General features: G+C 33.4%; 1 protein-coding gene across 1 annotated transcript; it reads right to left on the bottom strand.

Annotated features, from left to right (window-relative positions):
* Nucleotides 1–1,325: 1,325 nt before the first annotated feature.
* On the bottom strand, nt 1,326–11,818 carry LOC147404702 (patatin-like protein 2). Its single transcript, XM_086437890.1, has 6 exons — nt 11,720–11,818; nt 6,666–6,850; nt 4,200–4,389; nt 3,490–3,651; nt 2,095–2,397; nt 1,326–1,835 (listed from the first exon to the last, which is right to left on the bottom strand). The coding sequence occupies exons 1-6, from the start codon at nt 11,816–11,818 to the stop codon at nt 1,578–1,580; spliced, it is 1,197 nt and encodes a 398-aa protein (XP_086294016.1). The 3' UTR covers nt 1,326–1,577.
* Nucleotides 11,819–13,524: the final 1,706 nt, after the last annotated feature.

The following is a 13,524-nucleotide window of genomic DNA, read 5'->3' as shown; positions in this document are numbered from 1 at the left end:
TTTATAAGGTTTCAATATTAACTTTAGTATTGGATTTTCAGTTTTCACCAATTGATTCTAATTTCAAGCCCATGGTCCATTGAAGAAGCACTCTGTAATTGATTGGTAAGAATCCATGATTCGACAGCCTATAATCGTCGAAAATATGTTATTCGACGACCTATAGCCGTTAGAAATATGTTATTTGACGGCCTATAGCCGTCAAAAATATGTTATTCGATGGCCTTAAGCCGTCAAATTTATAAAATTCTATGGTTTTTAGCCGCCAAATTTTGTTTCGACAAGACCCAATTCGATGGACCAATTCAACGGTTTTGGACCGTCGAATTTCAGGTATTTTCACATAGTGTACGTGGTTGATTTTTGAATTTTCTAGACATTTAGCTTAACTAACTCTAACAACCTAGAGATATTCTAGACCTTGTGCATAAGTTCTAGAGAATTCTTTGGTTGGACACGATTTTCATAATCCTTGGAAGATAGCCAAATTACATTGATTCATAGGAAATCTAGTTGAATTGAGGATAGTATCAATGGGTACAAGAGTAAATTACTCCCTTTTAAGTTGAACATGGTGAAGTTAGGAAGTAATAACACTCTTGTGGGAGCTTATCTTGACTAGGAGTCATTGTTAGAAGAATTGGTTAATTACTTGAAGACCAAGATGGTGAGATTATTAGAGAATTAATGCAAGGATAATATGGTAAAAGTAAGGGATTTCTAGAGGGAAAAGCTATTAGAGAAGGATTAGAGAGTCATTTCCCTTCGAAAATTTGAGCACACATGAGTTGTTACTACCCAACAAAATTGGCTAAACCTAAGGTTTGTCCAAGCAAAATTTAACTAAAATTCAACCCTAGCCGAACCAAAGGTTCAGCCAAGCCAAATTTTAACCCTAGCAGAACCTAAGGTTCAGCCAAGCTAAAAAAATGGCCTGGCCAAATCTTATGCTCAGCCATATCAAAAAAAGCTTCTAGCGTGGGTGAGGTCATTCCAAGAATAAAAATGACCTAGCCGAAGGTAAGGTTTGGCAAAGCTTAAAATTTCCTCTTAAAATGGTCTTTGGCCCTTGCAACTTCTCGAAAACTAGGCTATAAAGCCTCTTTGAAATACACCTTGGGTCGAGCCCATTCTTTAAATGTTTTTGTTGATCTCGGGCTAAGCCTGGGCGAAAACGAGGTGTCTACAATGGCAATAGCCTCCTTTAACATTTTCCCACAGAGTTAAGGGGGCAATCTCCCAAGGACTATGAGGCTCTTTCCTCTCGGTTGAAAGAGATGAGCCACCCCAAGCAACCTTCTCACACTTTCTCTCTCTAAAATACTCTAGCTTCTCTTTCTATCATAATCTTAATATAAAGATAATTTGGTGTACCAAACTACATCTTATAACAATTCATCACGTCTCATACTCTATTACAATTTAATTAGGAAGCAAATTCTTTGGAAAGTCTTCTAGTGAAAAATAAATTAAGTTTCACATGAAGTTTCACCTCTTATTACACATCATACAAAACATACGATAATAATAAAAAGAAAATTATGCATGAACAAGGATGTTGAAGTGGACGGTTGGACTCAAGAACAGTTGGCTGTTGTGTTGGTGGTGGAGGTGGTGGCTTGTCTGGATTTGCGTTCATCAGAGAGAAGCTTAGCAAAAGCAATCAAGGCATCTGCATTGGTACCCTCTCCTTCCAGCTCCTCGTATAATCCAGTCAGCAGGTTCACTCTGCAAATTGGCCTCTTAAGAAGATCATTCCCTATCTCAACTAGATTTTGCATGTTCTCTGTAGTCGACATATCCACTGATGTTGTATTTCCCACTAAATTGTTCACCTGAAATTATTGTTTTCATTCTATTATTATTATTATTATTAATCTGTAATAATCTCAAACAATTATAGATTTGTAATGCTATGATGCCTGTGAAAATTGTGTCTTCTGTGCTCCAAGTGTTTGCTCTTTTATTTTCAAGAAATTTTCTCAATTTTTTTTTTTCGAAACCTTTGCCGAAACTTGGTTACTATGATGGATGGTAGTAGTAGTTGTAGAGGTGAAAGTGATTGAGTTAATTGGGATGGGATTAGTAGTGAACCTCAATTCGAAGATAGTTGTTCTGACTTTGAAGAGCTTGGAAGAGAACAGTAGCGTGGATGTCAACCATATCAGCACTTGCTTGGGTGAAAGAATCAATGAGAGGCAAGCTAGCTCCGTTGTACAACCAACTTAACAATCCCCATTTGGACGCTGCTTTTGCGTCGTACTTCGATTCCTGCTTGGCTGATCCTGTCCCAAGAGAGATTACCAGGAATTTCCCATACTCCATTGGTTTTATGGGAAAGAAATCTTCATTTTGTAATATAATCTCCTTCGTAATCAGGCTCATTGCCGCTAATGTCTACACGTACATTTGTAAAACACGAAATATTAATATAAAAATTATATCAAGATCAGATTTCTTGGGGGCATTTATAATCATATTTTTGCTCAAAAAATTTGATTTTAGATTCTTTGTTTGGATTATCCACATTAGTTTTCATAACCGGAGACGAGAATTAGTTCATTTCTCCTATTTCTAGCTGACAATTCATTTGTGACAATTTACACTTAGGCCCTGATTATTACAATGCAAGTCATTTGTGAATGTAAATAATATCTAATTAAACAATCAAGCTTAATTCAATGATTTCAATCATTTAATAATAATTAAATAATAATAATAATGATGATAATGTTAAAAGAAATTGATGTTAATTACTAAATAAGAATTGTGATACAACATATCAATGCTCCAGATAAGAATGAGTAGTTTAAGAAAACGTGGGATGTTTAGATAAGAATGAGTAGTTTAAGAAAACGTGGGATGTTTAGGTGATTATTCTTAACTTTTTCTATTTGTTGTCATTCTAGCTAGAGAGATTGTCTCTCTCTCCTTCCCTCTAATATTTTAGTTTATAAAAGACTCTTTCATCTTGAAACTTCAACCATGATAATGATGATGTAAAATTACAAAGTCAACATAATTCTTTAGTTATTTTAGACATGCCTGATCGTGGGAAAATTAATATAAAATTATTTAAATAACCTTATCTTCAACCACTTGTCAAAAAAATCAATGGGTCTTTTTCTCTCTCCAAAATACTATGTCTTCATTCTGTAGGTAATAATTTTCTTTCATCTCCAATTTCAAGAAATTTCTTGAAAATAATTTTCAGAAAGTGTAGTCAAACAAGATTCGGATTTTAAATTGTAAAATTAGCTTTTAGAATCAACATAGCCAAATTATATGCTAATTCAGATAGTCGACAATCAGATATATATATATATATATAGATTTTACAATCCGAATGAAAGAGTCCCTAAGAGTTATATCTTACTTACAGTTAAAATAGGATTAATAACTTACAGGGTTGTTGGCAGCAACTCCACCGTCGATTACGTTGAAAGGTTTGATATCTTACTTACAGTTAAAATAGGGTTAATAACTTACAGGGTTGTTGGCAGCAACTCCACCGTCGATTACGTTGAAAGGTTTGACTTCTCCATGATCATCTTTGGTTTGAAAGTAATGAGCTGGAAAAAATGTAGGGGCTGCTGATGTACCGAGACATACGTCAGAAAGGAGAGGGTTCTTTGATACGTCCCTTTTTGCCTGCTTTACGTGAAACAAAAAATTACATTTACATTTAGGGCATACAATGGGTCAGACTTGACTCAAAATCCAAAGTTGTCCGAAAATTGAATTTGGGTTAGTTTGGATTTTTGGAGTAGATCTGAATTAAAAAATAAATAAAAAAATTTAAATGGGTCGAAAATGATTTTTTATTCCCTAGACTCGTCCACATTGGTTATTATTTTAAAATTCTAAAATATTATTTATTACTATTTTTCTACAATAATATATAAATTCTAATTAATTCTACCAATCTTATTTTAGAGAACTGCTATTGCCACACCAACTTTTACTAGTGCCACCCAATTCTTAGGTTAATCAACTGAGAACGCACATAATTGGTGTGGCATTAGTAAGAGTTGTTTTTGCAACAGTAACTCTCTTATTTTATCATAAAAAAAGCGATGACTAAAAGCCCCGGCGGCTTCAACTCTAATACTATTTGTAACAGTAACTTTTGATCAAATCTTAAAAAAGAATAAACTAAAATTCTAAGAGAGAATCAAATAAAATGGTTGGGAAAAAACCTCAAAGGTTGATAAGATAAATGGCTGAAGGCGCTTGATGTCGAAAACTGGCATAACCACTGGCACTATGGTTTGATGAAGCTTCATTTCCCCAAGGAGACTTGGCAGCAGCGAGCGTAAATATTTTCCATTGTACTTAGGTCCATTAAATATATGTATTATTGTGGACACCATACCTGATAAGCCCCTCCTGCAACCCTCAACCAAGGAAATTATACATCTACTTTATTGAGTAGTGTTATAAAACCGGACATGGCTGTAATGTCAATCGATTCAAGTCAAGTCCATGATTCACAGATTTGAATTGGATGTGTCTGAAAAAATATATATTTAATTTAAAAATAATTTTTAATAATTAAAATACAAAAAATTTGGCAAATTTACCAAAACATGCTCTGAAATTTAAAGAATTCTCAGAATGGAGCACTATTGATTTTAATTTCAAAAATGACAACTTAAAAAACATACAATTTTTATTTTTTTATTTTTTATATTTACATGATTTTTGCCAATGAGATTTTTTTGGCACTATATAAAACAACTTTTGATCTCATGTCGAGAGGATCTTATTGGCATTGGGTAAATTTTTTTAAAGTGTACTTTATAAATGGGAACCTTTTGACATTGTACAAAAATAATTTCTAATCTCATGTCAAGAGAATCTTGTTGACACTAAGTAAATTTTTTTTAACAGAAAAGTGTTTTGACAATAGGATTTTTTTGAAAATGTATAAAATAAATTCTGATCTCTCATATCAAGAGGATTTTGTTGACGTTGAGTATTTTTTATTTATTTTTAAATATTATGTTAATGGGATCCTTTTGATAGTGTATAAAAATAAATTTGGTTCTCATCTCAAAGAGTATTTTTGGTATAAAAATTACTAATTTACTATTCATAATTTTTTTTACTATTTTGGTAAAAATAAGTTTAATAGTGCTTCGCTTGGGAATTAATGCAAATTGGTGCTCCGTTTTGGTACATTTCTCAAAACATTAAGGGTATGTTTGATTGCACATGAAAAATAGGGTGGAAAATCAATTTCCATGGAAAATGACATTTTTCAAGTGTTTGATTGCACATGGAAATGGAAATTCATTTTCCACCCCATTCAAAAAGTCCACTAAATCATGGATTTCACTATGGGTGGGAAAATGAAATCCACCCATATTTTCCATCCTCAATTCTTTCCTACCACCACCACTACCACCACCACCACCACCACCATTACACTAACCTCGCCGTCGTCGTCATCGCTGTCGTCACCATCGCCGTCCCCGTTGGCTCCGTCTCCGACCACCTTCTCTCTCTCTTTTCTTCTTCTCCTTCTTATCCATCCCTCACCTCCTCCGCCACCACCACCACCACGTTCTCCCCCCATCTTCCTCACTTACCTCCATCCCCGCCATCGTCGCTGCCTCCACCGTCACCGTCACCGTCGCCGCCGCCGCCACCGTCGCCATCGCCGCCGCCACCGTCTCCACATCCTTCCCCCTCCCTCTTCCTCGTCATCTTCTTCTTCCTCTCCCCCTCCTCTCATCTTCTTCCTCATTCTCCTCTTCTTCTTTTTTCTCATATTTTTTTCATGATTTTATCCAAGTGAAATCAAACAATGGAATTTGATTTTCCAATCCTACCTATTTTCCACAACTAATTTTCCATGGATTTCAAATTCCATGGAAAGTGACTTTCCATGCAATCAAACATACCCTAAGTGTACTTCCAAAACTTGGTAAAGTTTCTAGTTTGAATTCATGTATTAAGAGTTGGTGAGTTAACTCAAATATTTTCTCGAGTTGATTCAAGGGGTTGAGTCAATTGAATTTTGAGACAATTCACCTCAAAATCCATTTCGGAAGTTTTAAATCAATGGTTTGTTGTGGCTTTAAATTTTTTTACTTTTAAAATTCTTAGAAGTAGAAGCAGAAGCAGTGAAAGCGTGGTTGAAAATTATATTTCGGGGGAAGTCTATTTTGAGAAATTATTATGTATATATATATTTTGACATATTAGTAATTTGCAATTTAGCATTGTGAAGGTGAATTAGCTAGGTTTGGGAGACATTGATTCGTGAAAAATGACTTAGAGCAAAAATGTATGATCCCAACCATTAAAAACAAAATCCGACCACTGTGATCTATACATATCTCAATAATATATATCCCTACTATGTAATTCAACTGTTGGATTTTGTGTTCTAACGGCCAGGATCCTATGTTTCTCCACAAGTCATTTTTCATGAATCATTTCCATCATTAAATAAGCAAGGTCATTAATGTTCCAAAATCATAAACTTCATATTTCCAATAGATTCCTAAAAACCATTGAGAGCGGGAAGTAGGTCCATCTAAGCGGCTTATTTCGCATGGAGAGTCATTCTCACTTATATGATATATTTGACAAACGATAATTTGAAATCGAAAAAACACTTTTAAAATGCAAACCCAAGCGATACATTAACTTACTTGTGTTTCTGAGGGAATATCTTGGGAGAGTGTTCTATGTAGAAGGGAACGATGTCTTTAGCAGCATAGAGTGGCCGATTATTCTTGTCTGGAGCTGTAAGCATGGTGGCTATTAAGCCTCCTGTGCTGGTTCCAGCAATAACATCGAAGTAGTCCACCAGTCTCACATCCTCTCCATCTAGTTCCTACCAAACCACACAAAATTCTCAAAATCAGTTTTTTTTTTTTTTTTTTTTAACTTTCCAAAGCTTCAAAACCCTACTCAATTCAATTTTTAGTTGACTCAATCAAATTGTTGAGTCGATTTGTAAAATCAGCTACATCAACTTGGAATGCACTGAGTCAGGTCAGGAACCTGGCCGAGTTTATATGAATGTTTATTTAATGATATTTGGAGAAAAAAGTTTAATTAGTAGTTTTTGAAATGTAGAATTTTTTTAATTAGTCAATAAATTTAAAGAACTACTATTGCCACACCAACTTTTGTTAATGCCACACCTATTTCTATGTATATCACCAAAGAATTGCACGCAGTTGGTGTGGCGATAGTATCTCTCTAAATTTATAATTTTTATTTTAGTTGTACTCATCAAGTTTACTTGACTTGATGAGCATTCAAAATCAAAGTTGAGTTTCAAAACTTGAAAGCCCTACCCGACTATGAGTCAAGAAGACTCAGATGAATCAAATAAATTAAATCAATTTTGTAAATCTTTTAATTTTTTTGAATAATTTCAAATGAATAACGTTTTTTGTTCTCCTAAAAAATATGAGAATGCAACCTAATAATTCTACGCACTTTCTGAACTGACTGGGTGAATTTTCAAGCTGATTCAGACGAGTTGATTTGTTGAGTTGATATTTTCTCAATTGACTCGGTGAATTGGGTCCCTTGAGTTTGGGGTCAAGTGACCTCGAAATTCCTTCCAGTCAAGTCAATATTTATTTTTTATTTTTTATAATTATGCTTCATAACATCTATAATTTGATGTTCATGTTCATCTGGTCTGTTGATTACTATTTTTGGTAAGTCATTTCCTATAGTTTTGTCAATCCAAAATTACTCAATCAGTCATGCATAGTTATTTAATATTTACCTAATTTTTATAATATTTACTTTTGCTAAATCGGTTATATATTGTAGAGCTGTTTTGCTGAGAATTTGATCAATTCACCTGAGCCAATCAAATGTAGATGAATAGGAAGGGTAAATTAGAAAAAGGCAAATGTGACCCTATAATTTATAACTGTTTTGGTTAAAAAGAATAATTATGAAATTGGATATAGCCATCTTCATTAAATATATTTTAAAAAAAAGTAGTTAATTTTGTATTATTTGCGAAATAGGACAATTTTCATGAAACATTACCCCTTCTTTTTTGCTTCATAATCTTTTAAATCAAAGTAAGAGATGATACAAATCTAAGTTGTCACCCAATTTCAAGCATTGTTTAAAACCTAACCGCTGATCAGACCAAAATTTAACCAAACTAGTGTTGGAAAATCTGATGTAAACTCAGACTTTTAACATATTCATTGGGGCCTCTTTTTGAGCCTAAATTTTCGCTCACCTTGTAAGGAGGACCACGTGAAAATCTATTCTCCTCGCTGAGGAGAATAATGTTGCATATTTGGCTTTAAAATATTGTTGGTGAGTGAATGAAAAATCATCTCCAAAGTATCCTTATTTGTGTATAAATAAAAATTTGTATGTAATGTGGTAAATTTTGTTTAGTCACACATCGAAAAAGTAAAAGAAGGAAATCTAATTCTTATATAGAACCTACCTTATCTTTTAAGTGGATAAGGTAGAGGCATAGGTAAAACCATGCGCACATGACAACCATGGGCTCAAAGAACGATTTTGACCTCATTATCCGAAAACCTTAAGGAGGTGCAAATTCCGACCATTTGGCTCCAAAAGACCCCACGTCTCTTCTTATCCTTTAAATAGGTCATTTTGACGTTAAATTTTTTTTTTTTTTTAATTTGATTCTCTTGCATTCTGGATTTTCATGTGCATTCTTTTAGAGAACATAAATACAAATGTCTACCTCTGTACAATTGTAATCGTTGTATCCTAGGAGACCGTTGTTCACAAAACTTAGACACTAGTAGTGGGAACAAATCTATTTTAAGAATATTGTATTAAACACAAGCCTCGATCAAGTTCAAAGTTCTGGTTTGAATTTTATTTTCTCTTCTTTTTATTTATTATTATTATTTTTAAATTAGTAAAACCTATTTCATGATTTCTACAACTAATTAGACCAACTAGTTTTACTAAAGATTAATGAAAGGATTGGGATTGGTAGACTCATGAAAAGTGAACACATATGTTCACACACAATTCTGACTGTGTATATGTGAGATCCAACGATTGGAATAAAAGATGTATCCCACGAGTACATTATGGATCTCTAAGATAAATCCTAATCATCGGATCTCTTATATACATGGTCGAGAATTTGTGTTAATATATAAGTTCACTTTTGTGAGTCTACCAATCCCAACCGTTAATGAAAACCATATTCACATATTGATCTGGGAATATTCTTAAAGATCTTCTAAGATAGAATTATAGACAAAAAAAAAGCATGTCAAAATTCCATCGTATTGGATCATAAAAATCGACTAGAATTTGCTTGTGCCTACGACACAAGCATCCACTTTTGGACTAAGGGGATAAAAAATAAATAAATAAATAAACAAGCATTAATATATAATAAAAAAAAATTAATTGAGATTAAAGGGGGTAAAAGAGAAAAAATAATAAAATTAAAGAGGTAATATTAAGAAGGGAAATATGAGGACAAACAATAAAGTTAGTTAGAGGGGTAAAAAAGGAAAGATAGTAAATCTAGAGAAACATTGAAAAGAGGGTAAAAAAAATATATAATAAAATTGAGGGTAAATTTCTGAATAATAGTTCATTGTTCATTTTAATTACCAAAATGTGAACGGGAGAAATTTCAAGTTTTCTAAGTGATGAGATTGTAGGTTTAAAGTGACAAACTTGTTGGCTTTTCCCCTCGAATTGACAATCTCATTGATTTGTATAGTGACGATCTCGCTAAAAGTAGCAAAACCTGCACAATAGCCACTTGATACTTATGGATTGTCACTTTAAACCTACAAAATCGTCACTTTAAAACCTCTAATATCGTTATCATTCACGTTTTGATAATTAAATTAACAGTGAGTCGGAATCGTACATTCTGCAAAGGTGATCATGTTTTTGTAAATATCTCTAGAGTTGAGGGTGTTGGATGATTAGGAAAGTCAAAAGAATAGTTAATATGAATCCAACATAAAGGTCTATGAAACGTTTATCCTCAATAACTGTAACAAAGGTGGGACCTACCGTTGTATTTTATTTCACTTAATTCTACATTCGACCATTAATTAAAGAACAAAAAAAGTATTTTTGTAGAAAACAGTTTTACTGAAAGCCAATCGAGTTTCTTACAAAAATTTAAAGGTTTAATCATCAGTCCAATTTCTAAAACACAGATTTCAAATTACTATAAATCATAGTCCAAGAAAGGGGGTTAGTAAAGAATTTTCCAACTTATGAAAATGTACGTTTCATGTGTTCAATCAACTAGGATAAGCAACAAAATATAAACGATTTAGAATCACGAAATAGTACAAGTGAAGATTGATCTTAGAAATACATGATGTATCTCTGAAAGCATCTGTTTTCATAATTGTTGGATTTTATGTTTATACGGCCAGGATTCAATATTTCTTTACTACTCCTTTGTCAAATCTACCAATCATGAGCAGTAGAACCAATATTAATATCTTATTTATTTAATAAGACGGTGTAGATGATGATGATAGATGGATGATTAATATAATTTTTCGTTTTTCTTTTTTTATTTCTTTCATTTTTTTATAGTTTGACTAACCTCGTCACATGAAAATGATGTGTATTTGATACATCTCCCATGTTTTAAACAATTGTATTGATTTTCTAACTCAACCTGACAGTATAACTCAAAGAGTGCTGACAATCTAACTTAGGCATATGACAACTCAATTGACTTACCTGAAGTGACAGGTTCGAGAATCGTAGATGAGCTCTCCTCGAGATACAGAGCTACGGTTCCCCATAAAAAAGTGCAATTTTTTATTCCAAGGAGAATAGTCCACGGTTTTGGAGTCTATCATGTCAGGTAAATCAATTGAGTATGCCAGGTGCCGAAGTCAGATTATCACGACTCTAACTAAAAAACTCAACGATGTGGCAAGTGCAAAGAATTGTAGATTTTTTGCCTCTGGATACACAACTACAAATGTTATGGAGATGTGTAGTTGTGTATTTCGAGAAAAAAATCTACGATTATTTGCAAATGTCACATGGATGAGTTTTTAAGTTATCCTGTCAGATTGAATTATAAAATCATTGCACATGTTTAAAGAGTGTTGATTTTGTAACTCAATCTAACATAATAACTCAAAAACTCATTGACGTATCCCGAGGCAAAATATCTACAGTTCTTTGCACATGTCACGTCGGTGAGTTATTTTGTCAAGTTGAGTTACAAAATCTGCACTCTTTAAATAAAGGGTCCTGATAAAATGACTCGCCAGATGGCATACTCAATCGACTCACTGACATGGATAAGTTTGGAAATCGTTGATCTTTTCACCTTGGGATACACTTTTTTATGGGGAAGTGCAATCGTGTATATCGAGAAAAAAAGATCTATGGTCCCAAACTTTTCACGTCAGTGAGTCGATTGATTATGCCACCATGCAAGTCATTTTATCACGACTCTTAAATAAATTTGAGCTACCTCCATCGTTAGACCTTTGACAAGGTCAACGAAAGAGAGTCTTGTACCCCAAGGCCTAGGAAAGAGCTTAGAATAGTGCAGTAGTGGCTAACCAAATAGTACGTGGAGTACCTTTCAAAAAAAAAAAAAAAGAATTAGTACGTGGAGGCAAGTCATTTGTTTTCAAGCAAGGGAGGCATGTCAAAATTAACTTATTATGTCGGGAGGTAATTCGAAAAATGAAAACATAGGTTTGCCGAGGTAATTCACCTGCAACTGGGCTTCGAGGAAGGCAAGAATAGTCCCTGGAATTAGACCTCTTACACCGCCTCCGTCGACACTCAGCACTGTGATCATCTTTCTCGTCATCTCTCTCTCTCTCTCTCTCTCTCTCTCTCTCTCTCTTAATAATTCTTCTCTTTGATGGCTGTGGGAGCGTATTAATATATAGAGATGCCAGCTTATGTATTTGAAGGTTTTAGCATCAAGTGGTTCATATAAAATTATTATCATAGTCATCAATGACATAGTAATCTTGAAAAGATCTTACAAAATAAGTTTATTCATTTTAATATCATTTGCTTCCTTAGCAAAAAAAAGAAAACATTTGTTTATTCATTTGTTTAATATGGCTGGCTCTAGGTAAACGTGGAGGGCGATTATATTTATAAAATAAAATAACTTCTATTGCTACCCCAAAATTTTACTTATAACACACCAATTTTCTAAACAAAATTGTCTACCTGCTGCATAATTGTAAGAGAACTTCTGTTGTGACTCCAAAGTTTTACTTATAACACGCCAATCTTCCAAACCAGGTAATCTACCTGGAATGCGAGATAGTCGCTGCTTATTTTGGAAGATATAAAGTCTGGCATCTAAGTTCCTTCCTTTCCTAAGAGATTGCTAGAGAAGTTCCTTTCCAAAGAGTTTGTGGGCTCAACACAAAACCTTAGACTGGTCAATGCTGGAAATATTTACAACAATTAACAACGCAAAGTTGGATTGGGCTCATCAAGACGAAACTTTGCATGGGATAACCCAACCCAAATATGATCTCTAATATGTATTATTAGGTGGTATAATGTAAATATATATGAATTACTTATAGTGGCATTAATTAATTTTAGTTTTTTAATGACTGATACCCAACTAATCCAATTATACTTATATCAAATCAAACCCTGTAGGATTGGTTTGGTTCTGCGATAAAACTAGTGGCAAGGGTTTACTTGCTTTGCTCCTCTTTTCGAAATTGAGTAGCTTCTTGATTTTACCTATATTGAACGTTGGGAACTTCCCTCGGGATTCGGGGCCTGTGACCATGTGAACTAGTCCCATCCCAAAATGGGTGTGGTGGATAACCTTCACTGTCAGGAAAAAATTAATAAAAGAAAAACAAAGATCAAATGGAGATCGAATAGAATATCAGATTTGGCCTTATCGGATCACATCCAATAACAGCAACGGGTTTCAGATAGGACTGGATTGGATCCAATCCAATGAGGAATTATATATAAAATATTAATGCATGTGATGCATTTACATGATACATCAATACGTATTTTTACTATATATCATTGGAATAAGGCATTGTAGATGAAAAATCAATCTGGTTTTTAATTGGAGTGGAACTTTATTGGATCCGAGCATCTCAATCCAAAATATATTTTTTATTGATTTCGTGTCCATACCTTGGCAGCTCGACTAATAAAGTTTCTAGACAAAACAATAGCTTTTGAAACGAAAGAATCACATGATAAGTAAAATAATAATTATTTATTAGTTATAAAAAAAAATATTCAATTTTATGAGGACAATATTTTGGATTTTTATGTTATTTTAAAAATTAATTATTAACTAACAGTAGCTAATAGAGTCTTTAATTTACTCAGAACACCATAAACCCAATTGTTGTTGGTTTTTGATTTAAATAAACAAATTTATAGAACATTAAATTGAGTTTTAAATCTCTTTTCAAAAGGGATGTATGGTGTGTAGAAATGAACAAAAGAGGTTCATTGTATCTAGTCCAAATTTAAATTTATGAACCCAAATTAATGGATCTATTCATG

Source organism: Akebia trifoliata, chromosome 4 (assembly GCF_017979445.1).
Source record: "Akebia trifoliata isolate Shusen 1 chromosome 4, ASM1797944v1, whole genome shotgun sequence".
Lineage (NCBI taxonomy): Eukaryota > Viridiplantae > Streptophyta > Magnoliopsida > Ranunculales > Lardizabalaceae > Akebia > Akebia trifoliata.
Note: the sequence above shows the minus strand (reverse complement) of the source record. Positions and strands in the feature narration are given on the sequence as shown.

Excerpts from the sequence above, each read along its gene's own strand:
- LOC147404702 (XM_086437890.1), bottom strand. The coding sequence starts at position 11,818 with ATGACGAGAAAGATGATCACAGTGCTGAGTGTCGACGGAGGCGGTGTA. Across the intron at positions 6,851-11,719 it reads TCCTCGAAGCCCAGTTGCAG|GAACTAGATGGAGAGGATGT; the intron begins GTGAATTACCTC and ends GTGGTTTGGTAG. Across the intron at positions 1,836-2,094 it reads ACAACTATCTTCGAATTGAG|GTGAACAATTTAGTGGGAAA; the intron begins GTTCACTACTAA and ends CAATAATTTCAG.